Source organism: Pogonomyrmex barbatus, unplaced genomic scaffold (genome assembly GCF_055798465.1).
Source record: "Pogonomyrmex barbatus isolate J1 unplaced genomic scaffold, ASM5579846v1 scaffold16, whole genome shotgun sequence".
NCBI lineage: Eukaryota > Metazoa > Arthropoda > Insecta > Hymenoptera > Formicidae > Pogonomyrmex > Pogonomyrmex barbatus.
Genome location: NW_028297112.1, coordinates 1,987,163 through 2,009,167, shown reverse-complemented (window position 1 = coordinate 2,009,167; position 22,005 = coordinate 1,987,163). Strand labels below are relative to the sequence as shown.

General features: G+C 36.1%; 1 protein-coding gene across 2 annotated transcripts in view; it reads right to left on the bottom strand.

The window, feature by feature from the left end:
- The window catches only part of cv-c (RhoGTPase activating protein), a 205,890-nt gene that overhangs the window by 164,483 nt on the left and 19,402 nt on the right, over nt 1–22,005 (bottom strand). For both annotated transcript variants that reach the window (XM_011636672.3, XM_011636673.3), the window contains exon 2: nt 19,414–19,630. In XM_011636672.3, the coding sequence (XP_011634974.2) occupies nt 19,414–19,584 (171 nt within the window). In that variant the 5' untranslated portion in view covers nt 19,585–19,630. The remainder of the gene's footprint in view (nt 1–19,413; nt 19,631–22,005) is intronic.

Below are 22,005 nucleotides of genomic sequence, written 5' to 3'. Positions count from 1 at the left end.
CATGCAACTTAAGCCGCGATACTGCGTACCTTCGGCTTTCGAGCCGCTCCGGTTATGCATTGTCATAGGCATCTGTACTGCTTAACCGACATACGCAAATGGCGTTTCCAAGACGCACCGTTATCCGCAATCATTATCGGGCATAAAAAGGAATGGAACTGCGCGGATACATAGACGCGTAATTCATAAGCAGCGGTAGTACTCGTTTCTTTGCATAATTGCATATTTAGTTACGTAACGCGTTCCCTTGAGAAAACCCCCATCCTTTTTGTTTCTAAGACGTTTCCCTTGGCAGTCCGCGCGATAAGCGCAGACATGAACGTATTTTATACATCAGCTTCTTTAAAGTAGCTTTGTCGCTAATCCGATTATGAACGCCTCTATCGATGTAAGTAGCGGCGCTTCCCACGAATCTTTGACGACGGAAAGACAAGAATTATGAGACCAATAAATCCCGAAAGACATCGCACAACCGTAACTACGAGTGTAACAAAAATCCTATTAAACTCTTCTTCTAAATTATTTGAATTATCATTTGCATAATAATAAACTGAATAAACTATTGCAAACAAAACACTAATTTTTTTTTTTTACAATATAGAATTTAAATATAAAAGCGCATTCAAATACACGTAACAAATAAAAAACATTTGTTGACACGATATCATAAATCTTATCGTTTCCTTAACTATCACAGATTTATTTGATTCATCAAAATCAATCTTCGCAAAAGCGCGCGTTGCGTGAAATTACAGCACGCGCGACTGGAGAAATAATAGCGTTTCGCAAAATCACAAATGCCAACGGGAAGCATTAGTAGCGCATCCTATAATATTGCGTGTTTAGCACGAATTTTTTTCCTCGCCGATCGCCAAGTGGCTTTATCGGACGAAGTCGTCTAAGTGAAACGAGCGGTAGAGAGAAGTTAATTTACCGGCGTACTTCGTGGTTTCGCTTCCGATGAAAACGGAATGAGTCTATGAATCAGCGATTTGCTCGATACGAATCGGTGGATATCGCGGAGAATGTCATCCTCGGAGTTTCCTCGGACGATGCGACTTGTCCCGGCCGCGGCCGCGATCGCAGGTGGTACTCGCTCGGGAGCCGTTCGCACGACGCACGGCGGTCGAAAGTATCGATACTTATCGATAATTCTAATGGCCGTGATTCTCGGCCCGTGATTACGGGGATCGAACGACGAGTTACGGCCGTGGGCGCGAGTCGAACGAGAGCAACGATCTCCCTCCCTCTCGCTCGTCCCGACGCAACGACGGCTACCTTGAGTGCCTTCCTCCTTATCTCCCTCCACATTTCGTAACACGCGGTAACGCGCGAATCGTGCCACAAATTGAACCGATTGGAACTCGGCTAGCCGGTCTAATCGGCCATCCATCGGCCGATCGGTCGGTCGGTCGGTCGGTCGGTCGACCGATCGATCGATCGATCGATCGGCCGCGAGATCGGTCGCGGAACACGCGCGCAGCACGCGGATGCATAGCGATCGCGAATCGATCTGTTGCACGTGTTGCACCCCCGTCGGATCGCATTCCTAACGCGGCGATTATGCGCATATCAATGCGAAATGCACCTTTGAAACGCGTGGCGTCGCCCACCTCGACATACGCAGCCTGATTGACGCGAGAGATTTAAAAATCTCCTCTTGCATTTGAATAAAATTATAATAACGAACGTTGAGCTTCAGGGGAGAGGAAAGGGACGATTTTATTAAGCGAAGATGAGTCTGCACTAGGCGAATAAGTTACAACGGTTTCTTATGGTTGATCGGACATCATTGGGACAGCCACGATTCGATGCTTCGTTACAATCTGTATAAGAAATACTTGAGAAATAAAAGTAATTCTCCCTTACTTTGAATAATCAAAATATATTTTTTTTATACGCGTAAATCATTTAGTTATTATTTAAAATGACTTCATCACTTTACTCCCAAGATTTCCAATTAAAGGTAAGATAAAATAAAACATGAACATTTTTAAATATGCTTTATAGAGACTAGAGGGAGTGTCTTTAATTTCAAGCTACTCCTAGTGGCGCAGTTACAGCTTTAAAATGAAGAATGCGCTATAAATTCAACGTAATAGACAATAAAGGCACTACTAAAAGAGCAATATTATCTTCGTACAAGCTATTACACACCGCACGCACACTGCTTGGCGATATAATTTTATTGGACGCCGTAAGGCTGCATCGTGGGAAATGCGATGCAACATTCACCAACAATACTTTCGTATTCTAGAAATACGTGCGATATACAAGAACGTTATTTTCTAAGACACGCGCCGCTCGGGTCGTCCTTTTTAGCGCCGAAGGGCTGCTATTCGTTAACCCGGTGCATCTTTTACTTCCTGATCCCCGATGTCGTGGTCAATTCTTGATCGCTCGTGCTCGATCTTATCTTTTCCCGTTTATCGGACCGGAGACTTAACGGTAATCGTTAATTACGAATCTTCGATCGCCAATGACGCGGACGCTGCGTTAATCTGAAAGCCACATTCGATACATCGAGCCGCGCGCAATTGGCATATCTAATTAAGCATCCCTCATTATGGCAGCTGGGCGATCGGGACTTGAAAGTAACAATCGAAATTCCATCAGTCAAAATTTCATTCAGTTGAAATTCTTTTAGATTGATATTATTTTAATGCCATTGAAAACATTGTTTACAGAATCGAATATCACGAAGGCGACGATATTTTGTTTGGCCAATTAATAAGCAATTAACCGTTCCGCGGTACTTGATCCATATCAACGAGGAACAAACTGGTCGCGTATCGCGATTTCGATAAAATAGGAAGAGAAATAATTATCTATCATGCTTAATGGACTACCAATTAGAAATCGCTCATGCGCGTGGAGCTAATTGCTATCCCAGCAATAACGATGTCCGGGCCTGCGAGTAATTACCGTCGGCAGAAATACCGCTCGTTCGACGATAACTTGTTGAATGCTGATGTATTGCGACACTTTATCGCGGCATAACGTACCGGTGACTCAACGTATGCCGCATCAGATTCTCGACGAATTTCTCTGGCGAAAGTACGTTTATATGTAAGATCCAACGTGGACGTTCGATATCTTTCAATCACGACGTGATAGGCGTGTAAAAAAATAGATATTTTCTCCGAAAGATGTCTCAGGCCCGTACTCACAATCATTTACGTAAATCTCGTATCAAAAAAACGATTTCACATCCAATTATAGGAAGATTGATAATCCTATTCTGATTAAATATGATTCACACTTGATTGAAATAAAATAATATCTGCAAAACTTTTATTATATATATATATATATATATATATACATATTACAATATACACATATGTATACATATTCTCAAATCCCACGACCGGTACTAATTATTCTCTACTGTGTTGTTTTAAATAGTTTGAAAATTAATTTATTTTTATTTTACATAAATGTACATACATAAAAACTATATCAATATTTTATTTCAATCTTTATTATCCACGCAATAAAAATTATTAAAAAAATTTAAGTAAAAATTTAATGTTCAAAGAGTCAATAATTGACATGAAAATTCATTTGCTTAATACACATGTATATTAATAATATAAAAGATTCTAACTTGATATAAGCAACTTATTTAAAGATCCTTTCAAAATATCTTAAAACTAGTTGACGTATGTCAATTACTCGACGTATAAAAATTGATTAAATCTATTCTCTGTAAAAACATTTAAACGACCACGCCGTGTACATTTTCTAGAAAACCGTTTAATCCCTCGTGACAGGGAAAGTTACGGATATCTTGGAAAGCGTGTGAATTGCCACTATGTTTTTCCCTTACGGTGCACGTACGGTGGATTTCGTACGCGAGGATTTGTCTCTCTTGGCGACATTATAGAGAATAAGCCCGCAGAAGTGAGAACGAGAGAGCACTTCGCTTACATAATCTCAAGAGTGACCCGCATAATTATTTGCAAATGCCGCACCGATACCGGCGCGGTGCCGGCATAAATTTTCGCCGGGCGTTAAGCGTGTCCGCGAGCTATAATCCGATCACATCGCCTTGCCCGGCTACCCCATGAAGAAAGCGGTGATAGAGTGATACCACGCGTACATATGTGTCTGAGCCTCCTCCAGCTTCTTCTTTTTCTCCCTCCTTTCATTCGCGACTACCACTGCCTTCAACAAAGATGTGATAAAATTATACGACACATCCTCGATATCTCGCTATCCTTTCTATCCATTTACTTGATTTTTTCTTCTCGAAACTTGTTATTTTGATAAAATAAGAAGTGAATTGTCTATAATCAATTAACTTTTCTTACTTGAGTGCTTCAACAATTTTCTCTTTCTTGTATTTTTCTCTATATTTTACTCTTGTATTTGCTTTCCTTTTTTTAAATATTCCTTGTGATCCTGCATTTTTTTCTCTCAATATTTACCTCCAGTGTCTTTTTTTTATTTCTCAATGCCACATATCTTTCCAAGTTTTCGTTCGAAAATTTCGTTTTCAATAGCAAGCTACATTTTAAGACACAAGACTAAATAGGAACTAAAAATTATTTATCTTGAAACAAAAAAATTATTTTTTTTCGATTTACAAAAAAGATATTCTCACTGGTTAAATTTTAATAAGAAAGGTCACAATATATCATTCGCGCATTAAATCATATAAATTTACGAAACTATTAACAATATGTGAATATTGGTTATTCGTGCTAATGCAAGTATTAATCTCAAATAAACTATGAGTCACTATGACTATAATAATACTGTTGGACTTTCTTGCATTACATCATGCATTAATCATAGTGACAACATGAAAAAATTATTAAAAAATATAAAATTCTATAATAAGAAATTTGATTGAAGCGAACAATTATTTTAAAATAATTGTTCGCATCAATCAAAAGAATGATGCATCGTGCGTAACGAAATACTAGTTTCTTGTCGTTAATTCATAAAAAACCCAATTATCTTTCAAAATGCATTCGCTCAAATAGAATTGGATCTTTGACATTTGCAGTATATCAGCTAATTTATCGATTCGCGCATCTAATTATTTCTCTCCTTGTAAGCATAAATCGAGTCTATCTACTACTATGATGAATGAGAGAAATATGTCGAACTCAAGAACACAAAGCGTCGAATTGTTATCGAACTGTTTTAAAATTATCGTCCATATTTACTTTTGTCGAGAAAGAAAGACAAGGAGTTTTCGCGTTCTTGAGCTCAAACTCCGCTCGTTGAATGTTCTACAAATCATGTTGTTAATCAGCAAACTATAGATAACGATAGATGATTCATATCTTTTCTGTCGATGCGCGTGTTATAATTGCGCTGCAAATAATTTTGTCGTAAAATAATTAACAGATGACTTGTCCTTATCCCTCGAGATGTAAAGCGTCCGGGAGCCTTGATAAATAATAAGTACGCTGACAATGAATATAACCAGGTGTCTGAACGGACGTTATGTTCATCATGACGGATATGCATTTTAATGAAACGAAAATACGATCGCCTCGTACAAGGACCTCGATGGTCCCACTTTTTCGCCCATTAACCTGACAAGAGTACTGACCGCCTGATCACGTGGATGAAGGTTGGTTACGTCATTTGTAAAGTATTACAGCTCGATTAACATCGTAACAAAAACACTGACGTGACTTCGCGACATGCACCGAGTACTTGAATAACAACATTAAAGCGTGACTTAAAATCTGACTACGGACTACGTCTTAATAAAATACGCAAATACTCGCAATCGACCCGCGAAAGTTACGCGTGATCGGCTTGCGTGTTGCGTAATTTCAGGTCGTGAAAGTAACATCTAATATTAATGTATTTAATATAAATATACAATCGAGAATATAACATAAAAGTAAAAAAATATTAAAAATTACTGTTATTCCTAGAAATATTAAAAAATCGTTTCTCTCGTTTTCACAAAAAAAAATTAAAATTTCTTCTTAAAAAATATATTAATGATAATTTCAGACAAATTTAAAGATTTAAAGGATGTAGAATTATCAGAAATAGTCGTTGCGCGTACAAAATACCTCTTTCGTTCGTGTTGCATGCAAATATATCGTCTCTAACGTAACATTCGTTGATTCGCCATAAATCGTAAAGTACGCGGACGTCATTATTTACCCGTCGAACCAAGCGATAAAAGCTCCGCTCGACGATACCGCAACCGTGCAGTCGCACGGATTGCGACCGTATTGCAAATGTGTACGGCAAAAACGCGTATCGGACCACGCACGCGTGCAGTATACGATATGTCGAACCAGTGAGGTTTCGATAGGCAAACAGGTGAGCACAGCGTGAGACTCTCTGCTCCGTGTTATCGGAAAAAAATCGCACGGCCGCGATAATCAAGAGCACCGTGACATTGCAACGCTTTAGCGACGTTCGCTCGAGTCTCCTTTTCTTGGATTGGAAACGTTTGCATCGATAAATCCTACAACACGCTTACTTATACTTACGACATTCGGCTCTCATCAGTTCTATCCATAATAAATCTATCCGGTATTCCGAAAAAATGACTTCTCTTTGAAAAAATTATTATTAGAGTATAAAGTAAATATTAAAAACGTGAGACCGAAATAATACGCGAGCAAACGGCCGGCACTTGCCAAGGTTTGTAACGGTAATAGATGACAGAATCTTGGCAAGTGATACCACTTAGCGAGCGAACACGATCGGCTAAATCACGTAAATGGATACACCTCGATTACCATCGGATCGTTGGAAACTCGATACACATGACGCGAAGAGCAAATGTACACCACTGCAATTTCCTTCCCCAAGTTCGCGGATTTATCGACTCGGTGTTGATTACGCGAGGTAATATCAAGTACTTAGAATTGATACGCATTTCAGTAACATGTCCATGTACTAATTAATTATCCTCTGTCGCGTCTCGCTAAAGTATTATTTGAGCAGAGCAGATTTTTTTGCCACAAATTCACATGAAATTTTTCAAATATCCGTTTTAAACATCTAAAAGATCTTTGATAATAAAATTGCGCAAGGTATGTCATTATTGAGTGAATTAAATTCAAATTTAGAAAAAAAAAAAAACGAGAGGTTTTTTTATCACTTGCTATGAAAGCACACTTGGGCATTGACGTAATTCTTAAGCGTCGACGAGAATTATCTTTTTGTATTACGTACGCTACTGAATATAAAGTACGAAAATACTTCGTATCAAACGCACGCTGATTGTAAGCTAAAGATTATTTTCATTCTAGTTAATCGGACGAAAACATCCGTGTCGCATCACTCGAAGAAGATTAAATAATCTCCTGTCTGCGTGGTAAGAGCCGCATATCCGTGAACTCACACGATGTTTATTAACGCATAAGATATTTCTTCTCTCGCAGAGGCGGTCGCTGTGAGAGCAACCTAAGCACGTAGGCGATTATAAGGTGGCGGTACCGACGACGTTATGTCATCGCTGTAGCTATGTGCTAGCCTCTCATTTCATACCGTTACGTTACGTTTCCTCGACACAGAGCTAATCTGTGTTACTCGCTCGTCCGTTGTGTACGCTTCTTGTACTCCTCTTTATTGACGAATGTCTATTAAACTGACGCTGCAATTTCAGCACAATCAAATGTGACTTATATAATTAATTGCTATTTTTTTGTGAATTAATTGCTATATTTCTGATTTTTTTGCTCCGACCGAGTCGCTAAATTTAGATTAAGATTAAAGTTGCAGCACAATCATAAAGAAAAAAAAAAAAAAATAACGTTATAAAGATACGTGTTTGTTTTTTAATTTCTTGCTTTTTTTTTATAACTGTGTTAACTTCAATCTTAAGCTAGCATTATCACTGGTTTCAGCGAATCAGGTGAAGCAAAAAAATCGGAAACAGAGCAATTAATTAACAAAAAAGTAGCACTACAAAGTATGTATTAGTTTTTTTAATTTCCTGCTTTTTTTCTTTACGGCTATGCTAACTTTGATGTTAAGCTAGCACAACTATTGATTGAACAGTGAATCGGATGGAGCAAAAAAATTGGAAATAGAGCATTTAATTAGCAAAAAAATAGCAATTAATTTTTATATAAATCGCATTTAATTGTGGTGAAATGGCTAGCTGGTGGTGAAATGCCAGCTTAAAAGACATTATTGTCGAAGTCTACCTTTCTACGTAGCGTTACATCTATGTGCCAATTCACAATTGTAAATTCGTAAAAAGTGGAAATGACTCCGCAGATTCCAGACGTCTGCTCGTAAATGTAGAAAACATGTTGAGCGAATAAATAAAATTTTCGAAACGTTCAAAATAGTAGAGAGAACATTTGCAGTTAACTTTCAAATATCTTCTTATTTTTCTAAGAAAGTAATTTCTGCATTATAAATCCGTTATTTCTAAAAATAATTGTTCGTAAAAATCCATTATTGAGACGCTGTTAATACTTCAATATCTCTATTTATTGAGAATATCGATTCTGACAGAAGATGACAGATAAAATTGGATAAAACTGAAGGAACAATTAGCCTGTTCTAGAAACGATTTATATAATGACAACATGTAGAACTCTCTTTTATGCTAAAAAAAAAATATCGATATGCCGGTATGGGAGCTTGTTATCAGTTTACCACCCACTGCTCGCAGCCTCGTCTCCTCTACTCTCGCGGTGACAAGTGCGACGCGCAAACAAATTAACCGTCGGAACCGGCGGCGCGTCCGGCCGGCAACAAATTGGCGGTACAAAGCGGCCACAAAATGCGAGGATGCCGCTAAATGGATGTAATTCCGAGTTAACCACACGTTGGCTCGCATCTGCCTGCCCGCTGCTGCCGCAGTTGTGATCGGCTCGCGTCGCAGCTGGCTAGAAAAAGAGAATGCGAGGGTTGCACGCGGCTGGGGCAAAGGGGGGCAAATTAATTTCGACGACGTTGGCACACGAGGTCGTTCACACTGAGAAAAAGCGACAACGATATCTGGAATATCCCGCGCGAGAGAAGCTAGCAGAGGAGGATCGGCACGCAAGTTCTACGAACTGCCGTCAGTTTCGCGGGTCTATTTAGCAAAGTTTAAAAGAATGTTTATTATAGTTAATAAGAAAATAAAAATAGAATTTTAATTTAGGTTAGGTGTAAATAAATTTACATATAAAAATCTATAGCTACGCTGCATCTTTATCAAAATTAGATTCAAAAGGGAAAATAGTTATCGTACGTATAATTTCTCAAGCAATAATCATTTGCAATATTCATTTTTCATTTAATATTAAAATTTCTTTTACGCGTCTTCTTTATTTATTATTGTTATATGCATATTTTGTCTTATTAATTTCGATAAAATATACATTAAGGAAAATTATCTCCATTATCTGAGCCGAATATTATATAAAATATAAAATTATATAAAATTTTTCAAAATATTATTTATATAAAAATTGTTGATAACAATTGTGTTTGCAATCGGTCAGTCACTCGTCAACCGTTCGAATCGTTTTCATCGTCCGCAACAGCGAGGCTGATTACGTCGCGACTCGATTTACAAATCCGCTCAGGCATTTCCATCTTATCAGCATTGCAAATTGATAATGCGCGAGGAGCGACGCGGTGCTCGCCGGTAGAAGAAAAAACAGTTTGTGCGACCTGATGACCCCGCCTGGTTATTAACCCTTTCAGTGCAGACTCTTTCGAACAAACGGAGCCATTGCTGCACACGATTGAACAGAACGGAAATAATTTTTTACTTCTCAGCTATAAAGCCTTCTAAAACGTACGAATATTGTTTTGAAACAATTACAAGACATGCATGGTCGAGAACATTCGCATTTATGGACGTTTCGCAAAAATGTTAACAAACTCGACCTTATATTTTAGCAGTGTCTTTATATCTTCCGATATTCAAGTCGAGGACGTGAGGCACTTTCAATGAATCACCTAACGAGCTACATTCAGCGCTAACGGAAGGTAGTTGTGCATTCTGTTAGTCCTGCGGTAGGAACTGCATCCGATTCGCGTTAACGAGGTAACGAACGCAACCGTTTTCGAGCGCCCCATCCGACACGCCCAACCGGATGTACGGCAGTCCTACACTTCCACCCACACACGCGCATATCTTGTCTCCCTCTGTGCGTACACCGTGCGTGTACACGTGCGAGCGAGCGGGAGCGAAGGAGCGTAACTACGCGCGTGTGCATTTTGCGGGGAATGACAGTACCTGGTCACATGGCCAAGAGATGAAAAGTGAAAGTATCCAAGGCTGGCACAAAGAAGTCATTGAGGAATTCGAGGGAACGACCGTTCACGCGTGCGGGGGGGATCGACGTGCACGCGAGAATTCCATACTTCTAGCAAAATTAGGGGGAAGAATTGTATTGGCAATCGCAATTTCAAAACGAATATACACGCACGCTGATGATACAATAAACATTTCGAAATTATTTCAGAATGTATATTTTTATAAATGTGTATATTTCACTTACTCATTGATGCGTCTAAAAAGACTTTGGAACGATGCCTTTTCATTGTTACGTTTATCTAAATAGTTTGCTATCAATTTTGTAAAATGTAGCTATCGCAATATATGATCATTTTTTAATTTGCGTTTTGTAATTAATTAATCGCCAATAACAAAAGAAAGTTTATGTTTTCTCTTTCTCCCTTTGTGTATCATAAGAGCAGTGTATCAATTGCTTACACTGCTGAAATAAATATATCGATTGCTAACACTGCTTTAATGAGTCAAACTGCGTACGTTAAAATGGATTAATCATATGTGCAATTGAGTCAACGTTTATAAAAAGCAACATTGATAAAGATATTTTTATCTCCTTCTCGTTAAATTATATCTGATGAAAATTGTTGTGTTCGAGGTTAATCGCATGTAATCAAACGCACGAGTTTATTCACGATGTTCCCACGACGTTATCAAGCGACCATTTTTTTCAAACGCACGCGAGCGCATAAGGCTGTGTTTACTTTCAAGCAACGAAATCCGATTTGGCCACGTGAGCTATGCCGAAACCGTTTTAACGATGGTACGATAATTGGTAATCACGCATCAGAACCGGACGCTCGCTAAAGAGCTAATTCTCAGTCACGGGTTCGGCAAGTTTACCGATCCTCGACGGTTCGTTATCCTAATTGGAAGATTCTTTTCAGATAAAGACCATCTTTTTCAAAAATCTTGAGCGATTTAACTGCGGCCGTCTTGCCGTGTATTATCCGTTTAATACCAATCTCCTTGCTACGGAGCCATCCGACCGTGATCAAATTAAAGATCCCAAAACTTATAATGTCGCAATTAAAAAGCACTTACAATATCGCAATCAAGATATCTAAATTTTCTTCAACATTTTGAATCTTTCGTTCATAAATATTCACTAATACTAAGTGTCAATCAAATTAATTCATATAAAATTTTGGCGATATTATCAATAATATATCTCAAAACATTTATAAAAATTAAATAAAAAAAATTTTTTTTATAGATTATTCTTTCACATAATATATATATTTATTCGTCAATTATAACTGAATAATTTGTTATTAGACTCGGTTTTTTTATTAGTAGTATCACCTATGCAACAGATAATGCGTGCATCGTTCTTGCAATGGACAGTTAATTGGATAATACATGCGATTCAAGTTCATTGAATGAGTCAACCAGATTTTATTTCTAAAGGAAAAATATTTCGCTTATGATTCGACCTGCTGAGTCGAGTCATTCGCGAGCCGAGAGCTTTTCACATGTCGGTTCACGATCGACGCAGCGCGTGCACGGAGATTGCAATCTTCGAGGGAAAGGATGGGCAGCCTTGAGATTCCAACATTACATTCAAGATCGTATGCAAATAACGCCAAACTATCAAAACTCTATCAGGCACAGGTGCAGTTTTCAATTTTTATTTGTTACATTTGTCAAATTGTCATTTCTTCCTTTAACAAAAGTCAAAACATAAGTCAAGAGATACTAATTTATGATTTAATTATCTACATCTAGTTTAATTATTTACACGGAAAAAATTATATTAAATGGAACATTAAAAATAATTAAAAATAATCTTGTTAATATAAAAATTATATTAATAAAAAAAAAATATATATATATATTCATTTTTATTTTTCATTAATATCTGTACTGAATTAATAAAATTATTTTTAATTATGTGATGCTGTAGATTCAACATAATCTTTTCCGTTTATCAATAAATTTTATTTAATTTTATATTGTTATATTGTTATATTGTTATTCTATACATTAATAATTTTACCAACAATTTATTTGTAATTATTTATAAATCTATATAATCTATAAAATTATGCATTATATGCTAGATATATTTATGATAATTACTAATAACGCGGTATTTAATTAATTTGATAAATTATTAAAATAAATCTATCTTAAGATCTTTTTACAATCTTTAAATAATTTTATATTTAAAATATTTTTTATGATCTTTTTAATGCAAAATTAAATACGAATAAAAATCCTTGCAAAAAAAAAAGCGTGAACAATGAATGTTACAATTTCTCGATAGTTAACAAAGTATAAATTAAACGTTATCTAATTAATCTTATTATTGGTGTCAATATATGCAGTAATAAAAATAGATCAGCTGTTCTATAAAGATGACGCAAGGTAGCGAGAAAGTGTGCGAAAAAGATGAAAGCATCAGAGCTACTAGAGAAAATTTCAATTTCTTGATATCTACGATATCGGGAAGATATCCGCGAGACATTCCCCAGCCGGATGCTATTCCGTATTCCAGCGTATTCTTTGCCCACTTCGTTTTTCCTGTCGTCGGACAGACGCGGCATTCTGAGCCTGAGTTTACCCATTTTGCATCCGAAGATTTTATCGCGATTCACTCTGGCGCACGATTTATGTGGCGATGCGTCGATACGCAGCGCATCAAGTGCAGAAAACTCCGCGCGATTGATCGTGGGAAGCACCGTCCTTTATCCGCGACTCCACCAGAACTTCTTCGAAAATTTATACGGCTCTACCATCGGTCTCTCGTAAACGCGCAGAGGTGAGAACAGTCTTCGCCCGAAGCGTACGTCGGAGTGAAATAAATCGGCTTCATACCGTTTACGTAAAATCATGTATTTTTCCAAGAGCCGCCACGCAGACTACCACTTCTAGAATTCGTTCCAGGAACGAATTATCGGTTTTCTATATATTCGCCGACTAAAATTCATGGATTACTTTTAATCTTTCTAATACTTTTAATCTATTTACTCTTAATCTATCGATCAATTGATTAGATGTGTAATTAATACGCAGTAAAACATACGAAAAATTGACATTAAAAATAATGTCACGTAAGATGATAATGTAAGTTATTAAAAAGAAATAAAGGGGATTATTTAAATTAAAAGATGAGATCTAGGGGAAAATATGCAAAAAATTCGGCGTGCAAGTGTATTACAGAGTTAACATTTGTCTGTTGTGAACAATTTTGTGACTACCTCAGACATCGACATAACGCTGATTTCAGCATATGTTTTCGCGCGTGAATCGCTAGTACACACGCGTGTCCACCGTTCGTAATCTAATACGAATAAATGCGTGATATGACAATTGTCATCACGAACATAGACTTTTCATGCAAGGCGCAATCCACTTGTAAATTTATCGCATTTTTAACCAAGACGTTTGAGAAAAAAATTTAAACGATCGTAATATAGAATAAAACTCGTTAAAGAATATATTTTATTAATGTGAAAAGTGAACATCTCTCATTAAATATTTTCGAGACAAATTTCATGAGCTCTCCATCCACTTTTGTACGTGCAATGAATTATAAAGACATAAATTTTTCTCAATAGAGTTAATAAAGAATTGTATACAACATTAAATTAGATTGATATATATATATATATATATATATATATATAAATTAAATAGATTAATATTAAATAATAATATTTAAAATTAAATATATACAAATTAATACATAATATAAAAAAAATATCTAAATGTTTTTTTTTTTTTAATTTTTTTCTACATTCGAGAAAATATAATATATATGCCGAAAATGCGAAATATTGTTAGAAGATAAACCTGACTCGTGCATATAAATTTTGAAACTTCAATTTTGAAATTTCGATCTTGCAGACATCTAACGTCGCAGCTGCAAATTCCGCATTGGGACGCGTCGTCTCGCGAGCTCGTACGCGTTACGTTTGAGATGGAGAGATAGTTATGCAGATTGAAATGCTGCCGCGCGCGTCTGGTCGAAACGCTTGCATTTACGCTTGAGGTCGCTACATTCCGTTCTGATTATTATCCGCAACCTCAGGCGAGCTGTGGCATCGGCGTACCAAACGCACATGTGCGAAACGTGTTTGCATTAAACTACCATTTTAAACGCGTTATGACCGTCGTCCCGCGAACGAATACCGAGCCGACCGCGAATTGATGCTTCTTAGAGTCGCCATGGACCCATAATTTTTCATAACGATTTTCCAGTGCGGATTTTATTGTTTCTGTCTGGATATTCCACGTGTAATCAAGTAATCGCGTTACGATCTCAAAATCAAATTTTATAAAAATTATTCCAATTCAACTCAAAAATTATTCCAATTGCCAAAGAATCGTTATATATTTCGTAAACAATTTTTTTTTTAATTTTAATCGTGATAATGTAATAATAGATTGATTAAGTATTTGTATTTCTGAGAAAATCATAGTAATTCTGTTAAAGACGCGATTCGCGAGAACAGTAGCTTCTATCATGTCTATTCGTGTTAACGATTACCGAGACCTTGATCTATGAAGTCTTGCGATTATTACTTAATGACTGCATGAACGTGAAGAAATGTTTGCGGTTGGCGGCAAGATGGTCTTACAAATACACTCCACTGTCAATAGATTGTAGAAAGTGATCTCGTGATCTACCGGCCCTCGATCTGGACACAACTTCACGCTCTGGAAATGCGCGTGGGCGTTGATACACGAAATCTACATTTGATTTCAATACCGATCAATTCAAATATACTCAAGTATAACTAGTGTCTATTTTAGGTATGCGTCATCACAAAATGATATCATCGAAAGAATGCGTCTGTTCGAATCTTGGTAAACTAGATAAATGACCGAGGACAAAGGAAAAAATAAATTTTATATCTTGCTTGCTTTGTTAGACCTGAGATCCTACGTGATTTCATTTGACTCTCATATCTCACGTCATAATAGTAAAAATGAAGATGTATGAACCGTGACAGAAATATGTATATGTAATCAAGACCTGAGAAGTTAATATTATACGAATAAAAATGACTGCGATAAATATAAACTGAAATATTCAGTTTCGACCATTAAACTATATCCTAACCGGAATGAGCACAGTTATTATTTTCGAGTCACGTGATCCAATCTGAGAAGGATCAAATGGAGAAAATCTATCTCTTTTTATCATATTATAGATTTTTATTTGTTATAAAGGTGACAAATATTATGCGCGACAAAGATAACAATTTACGGTCTTTGTCTAATTGTTTAATTAATAAGTTTGACTGTAATTATCTTGCACTCATTCCGAATACAGTGTCCTCGATTTTATAACTCTTTGATTTTATAACTCTAGATAAAAAAAAATATTTATAATTTTTTATTTAACAATATAAAAGGAAACCTCTATTTACCATTGTATAATAAAAATAGAAAAAAATGACGATTATTTCAAAATATTTCAAAATTATATCATACTTTATAATACTCTTGTCCCAATAATTAAATATTACAAATAAGTGCACATATTTTTATAATTACGAAAATTTCATCCTATGTGCAGAGAAACCGAAATGTATGAAAGATCACGCTGATCCAGAAATTCTCGCGTTTGTAGTGCCATAAACACGGCTCAGTCGAATCGCGACGCTAAATTTACGGCGCACATTTACGAACTTGAGATGCAAAACAAGTTTTCTTGATCGGTTTCGTCGTCGTATTCCGACGATTAGACCAATCGTCTCGTCTCATAAATACGTGAAGAAGCGAAAAAAAACAGACTCTTATTGATTTATAACTCAAAACTTGATAAAGGTTCAAGTCTGACCTACAAAAGCTATCAATGGCTAACGATACTTTAGTTCCGTTTTAATTATTTTTATATCATAAATATAAATATCTTGAGTTAATAGAATTATGCTAATGATAGAAATAAGCGTAATAATTTTAAAATATAATTTACAAGTATCGATATAACTAATACAATTTTTAGAGCGAGCTAAGCATATTGTTAATTGATAAATTTTGCGGATTGCACTTATAAAATATTGTTATTTTATATTATATTGATTGTTGTATTATATTGATAAGTACAATTAAATACAAAAAAAATTTAATCGTTAATATTAAATCGACCATTCAAAATCGCGATATGATCAACGGATGACTCAGTTTTATTATTACTCAAGTGTTTCTCCAAATTTAATCTTCAATGGGATTATGGGATTATCTACATTCTTTCTTTAATATCTGAGTGCATTAGGACGATTCAGGCTACTCCAAAAAGCAGACACGTAGGGGCCACGAATCGCAGACGCAACCGAACAAACATGCAATTTTTTTTTTTATCCGCCCATAGTTAATGAACGCCCGCCAGTTCACACGGTCAGCATTCACGCGGAAAAGCAGAAAAAAGTATGTGCATGAAAGGGAAGTGCAAAAAAATGAGTGGCTGGAGGAGAATCCGTGTGTGTCATCTGCTTTTCGGCTTGGGAGACTATCGAGCCTTACGCTCCCTCGCTCGGCGCTGCGAGAAAAACGCGGCACGCAGTGCACTCAACGTGCATTACAAAACACGCGTATAAATTGCCGCCATTAACTCTCTTGCGCGAGATCGTACAAGAGCAAGAGTCGCAGCGATAAATAATTAAAAGAGAAATATATGACTATTCTACGCCCGCTAGGAATATTATAGTTACGCAAGATATGGGAAGAAATATCTTTTAAATAAGTATATATAATTATAAGATTACGTATTCGATTCGAGATTTACTTATTGAACTTAGCAGAAAATAATCAAAATTAGGAAACGATATTTATTGCAGCACGATTAAATATCAACGCGGCACACGCGTAAAACGTATCGATCGACACTGTTTTAGACGTGTCATTATGTCCGTCACTTATAGAGAAGCGATACGCAAATGAATCTACGGGATCTTTGAAGTCCAGATTACTCGTTAGCCGATAAGTAGTCAATTATTCACCTAGAAAACGATATTGGGCATAACCGATTACATCGCGCCTATAAGTTTCTCGTAAAGAGCACGTTAAGGTATAACCATGCCGACCGGTAGCAGCACTCGCAGGCATTATCTGAGAAATAGTAAGAGGCTGAGAGGCCGACTTCCGCGCCAACTAGTTTTAACGATGAGCCATCGGCCGCCACCTTCCTCGCCCCTCCCGTGGCACTTGACTTGGCTCTTCTTGTTTGTTTGCGCTGCATCGACATGCACCGATGCACTCACGATCGGTACGCGCCAAAGGACGACGCGGAACCAACGCACGCACGCACGCACGCGCGCACGCATGCATGCACTCACGCACGTTCGATCAAGATCGGCGAACGCGAACGCATCGTCGGGGAATGACGAAAATGTAATTTACAGCAACAGCTGGAAATCGAATATTTACATTACAAACAGAAATATACAAAAGTCTATTGTCACCTTCAGTGAATTCTCCAGACCGCCGTGCCACGAAATGAGAAATCGTTAAGACTGTCACGATCTATTAAATTAATGCAACAATTTAATCTCGGCGAACGATCAGAATTATTTTTAGAAATGCACATCGAGAAAATTATACTCGCGCTCGCTAACACGATCAATGATTTCACGGCCCATATTATTTGCATGTTTAATATTGAATGTGCGTTGTTATATCTGTAATAAAAATATTATGCACTATTTATGTGGAGTATCTAATATATCATTAGAATATTGACGATATGAATTTCCCAGCTCTATTCAGATTTCCCATACGTATATTTCCACTACGGTTAATGAATATTTAAATCAGCCACATGAGAATGTAATGGTGACACCTGTAGCCGAACGCGCCTTACGCGAAATCGCAAACAAGAACCGGTTCGTACTCTCGGGTGCCATTGGAATCGTTTAGTCAGGTAAAGTCTCTAAAACAGATGTATAAACATCGGACCAGGAAGGGAATACGGAAAAACAAGCAACGGGCAAAGCGAGGAACGACCCCGGGGGACTTGTTTCGGGATTTCGCGATCGTCGACATTGCGGTTAATTTGTCGCGACATGCCTTGCCATTGGCGATCAACGAAACGATCGATAAGGCCGATGATCAATTTTATTGTGCTGCTTAAGTGAGCGGTGTTGTGGCACGCTAAATGATTCATCGAGAAGGATGTACCGAGCTGCGAGACCGCAAGACTACCTTCCACCGTTGTCGTGCATTAAACAAGACACGCCTGATACAGATCGCATCAAACAACTTTAATTGAGAAAGACGAGAAATATATCAGGACAGAATCATTTGCTCGATCGTGCTCGGCCCATCGTGCGAGAGAAATCATTTGTTCTTACGGCGATCCGCTCGATAATGAGAAATATTATGGACCAGGCTCACGGCACGATTCCTTTCACCGCTCGAATCTTCCGTTTCGGGTCTAAGAAGTCGAGAAACCGAATCGCTTCCACGGAATCAGAATCGATTATCGTAAAGAGAAAGTGGGCGTCGATTCATTCGGCCTTTTTAATTCAGCGCCAATCTTCGTCTTCTTCATTCAAAGATCCGGTCCTATAGGCGCGATTACGTGAAAACGCTGAAACCTTTCACGATCCGTATAGATACGCTTTTAATAACGAAATTGCAAAACAAGCGTGTCTAATCATGTCGAATAAAAATAGAATGAGAGAAACTTTTGAATACAAGTGATACGTGATGATTAATCACACCCGTAGGCAACGCGAGATTTCAAATACGATTAATTTCTTAATGTTTACATCAGGTTTTACGCGACGTGATGTATCAGAAGACTTAATTATAAAATAAAGATATCAGATTAAAAGATCTTAATAAAAAGATCGTAATAAAACGCCAAAAAAATGCAAAAAAATTCTTATACCCATAATTATCCATTAAATATACTTATTCTAATAGAATTTAAACTTCCGATTAATATTTCTATTAATTCATAGATAATTCCCTTTCAATATTATTACGTTTTAATTATATTAATTTAATTTATTAATTAAAGAGTCTAATAGATTTGATTTTATATATTTTTTTTTAGATATCCTTTTTAAATAATTTAATATAATTTAATAATTATTGTAGAATAGTTTAATAAAGTTTAATAGTTTAATCGCAAAGCTCCCTTGGCTTTTTTTAAAAGCCTCGTTTTTTTTAATTTCTTGCAAATACTAAAAGTACAAATTCCATTGACTTACCTTAACCTTGGCGAGATAGAGCTCTAGTTCCCTGTACGGATCCATCCCCGTTGTCTTTTCGCTCGTCACCTTGTCATTTTCGTTATTCTGCACGAGCTTCAAGCGATTTGGCATCTTCGCAACGATCGAACCATTTTGCAGACGACTATCATCTTCTCGTGTAGTCTCCATACTCTCACGGTCACCTCGATGATCTTACACGCATTTTCTCGTGCACCTGTAACATTATAAACAATACACCAGTTAGTAACAATAAAAAAATAAAAAATAACATATAAATAAAAGTCCATTCATCGCGTAAATAGCAATACATAAAGTAATTGCATCGATAGAAAATATGAATATTAAATTAACGCTTTTATTAATTAAATAAAGCAAAATCAATTTGAACTATTTGCCGGAAATTGTTTAATTTAATATAAATAATGAATTTAGGAAGATAAATATCTAATTCACTAGAAGCATATTAATCACACATAATAATGAGCGAATAAAAAGGATGTAAAAAGGATGTAAAGGATGTAGAAAAATTATAATAGGCAATCAAGAATGATATCAGTTCATCGAAAACGAGAAAAAGGCTGAAGGAGACCTAGAAGAAGGATATTCTGGCAAAGGCATTATGTATATAATTAGTCCGTCGTGACTCACTGTGTGGCTGCTGGCTCGCGCGGTTTACATAATCTTAACTTGTCAAATACTGAAAAAAGGGTCTGAAAATGACAGGGTGTGAAGTTGACACTCCCAAATGCGAATTTTTACAAAATTAATATCGCGATTTGATTGTCCACAATTTATCCATAGATAATCCTTTTTTGTCCACACAGCGAAAAAAACAAATAAATAATTAAATTTCGTATATACAAGTTAAAAGAAAAACACATTTAGAAAGATTTATAATAAAATTTGCTGTGATTATTTATTTATAATTCTTTTTCGTTGAAGGAATAAAAAACAATTATTTATGGACAAATGTGGGTAGACAAATGTGATACTAATTTTGTAAAAATTCACATTCATTTGGGGTGTCAAAATCACAAACCAGTAAAGTGACCATCTGTTATAATTGCATTCGGCTAAATATAGCAGTCGCACTAGCATTAGTCATTAGAACTAATTATATTTCACGCAAATTAGCCGCATCATTTGCACGTGTGGTAGACTAATTTGAAATCACTTTGTATTAATTTTCCTATTACTCAAGATTGTGTCGCGTTGCATCATTTCATACGAGATCATTTTTTTTTTAAATCGAAAACCAATTCTCTCAAAGCAAAAAATATTTTTAAAAATTTAACAAACAACAATGATTTTGTATCGTATACATTGTCCGTTTAAGCATTACAATTTTTAATATCGGATATCAACTCGTAAATACATATAAGAAACTTTATAATAATTTATGATAGCCGCGATAAAAGCAGCCTGCATAAATGTTTATGTTATAGATCATAAAATAGAAAAATTATACGACATGTGTAGAACTAGCAAATGTAGACTATTTTGTAAATTACGTGTTTTGTCAACCTTCTATTAATGTTCACGTGTCGTGAACATAGCATATTAAATAAAATATTAGCACTGAATCTGGATTATAAACTAAACGATCTGGTGCTTTCGATCTGAAGTGACATAAGGCGTCAAGTATTATAAAATGCAATCTGAAATAATTTCTCTTATTTCGTTCGACTATGGCGGAGACATGGCGACGATGGATTGATATTTCTGCACATGGAATTACGTTAATGGCACTGATACAAGTGCGATAGTGAAACTAAAATGTGAAACTAAAATGTGAGCATGGTTTTACGCTTCGTCGAGCTGACTAATAATAATTAATATTACATTTTGTACTTACTTTCGACTATCGTATACAACTTTATCATAACGCGTTTAACATTTATCCGTCTATTTATGAAAAAATATTGATAGCGTGATTTTATATCTTAACTCAAAACGACTCTATCGAGTTTTATAATTATTGCAAAACAATTCTCATAATTTATTACAATAAATAATTTTGTTGTTACTGAAAAAGTTTCAATAATCCATTATAAGAATTATTATCTAAGGATTTACAATTTAATAAAATCTCGAGATTGTCTGTCGAGTGTTGTCTATTATTATTATCTCTCTGTATGTTATTGATAGATAGATTATATCATTTAACACATAATCTTATCTCATAAAATTTTTATAAACTTTACAATTATAAAACTATTTGCAACTGCATATAGTCTTTGAATAGGATATTTATGATGATAATAATACTATTCAGGGTCAGTCATTCTTTCTATGCGCAGTAGACTTGCTACGTAAGTAAATAAAAACAAAAAAATATGAGGAAAACTTGGCGTTCCTTAACAGAAGTTACGCAACCTGTTACATGAATCATATCGGCATAATTAAATCCATCGATACTTCACTCGATACCTTTGTAATTCGCCGAGTATCTCGATGGATATCTACGTGCACGCGATCGCGAGATTACGAATAGATTACATCGTAGCCGCTTGAAGAATACAATACCGCCGCCGTTACAATCGTTGAACCCGCCAACAATGAAGTCATGCATGAGAACACGAATCGCCT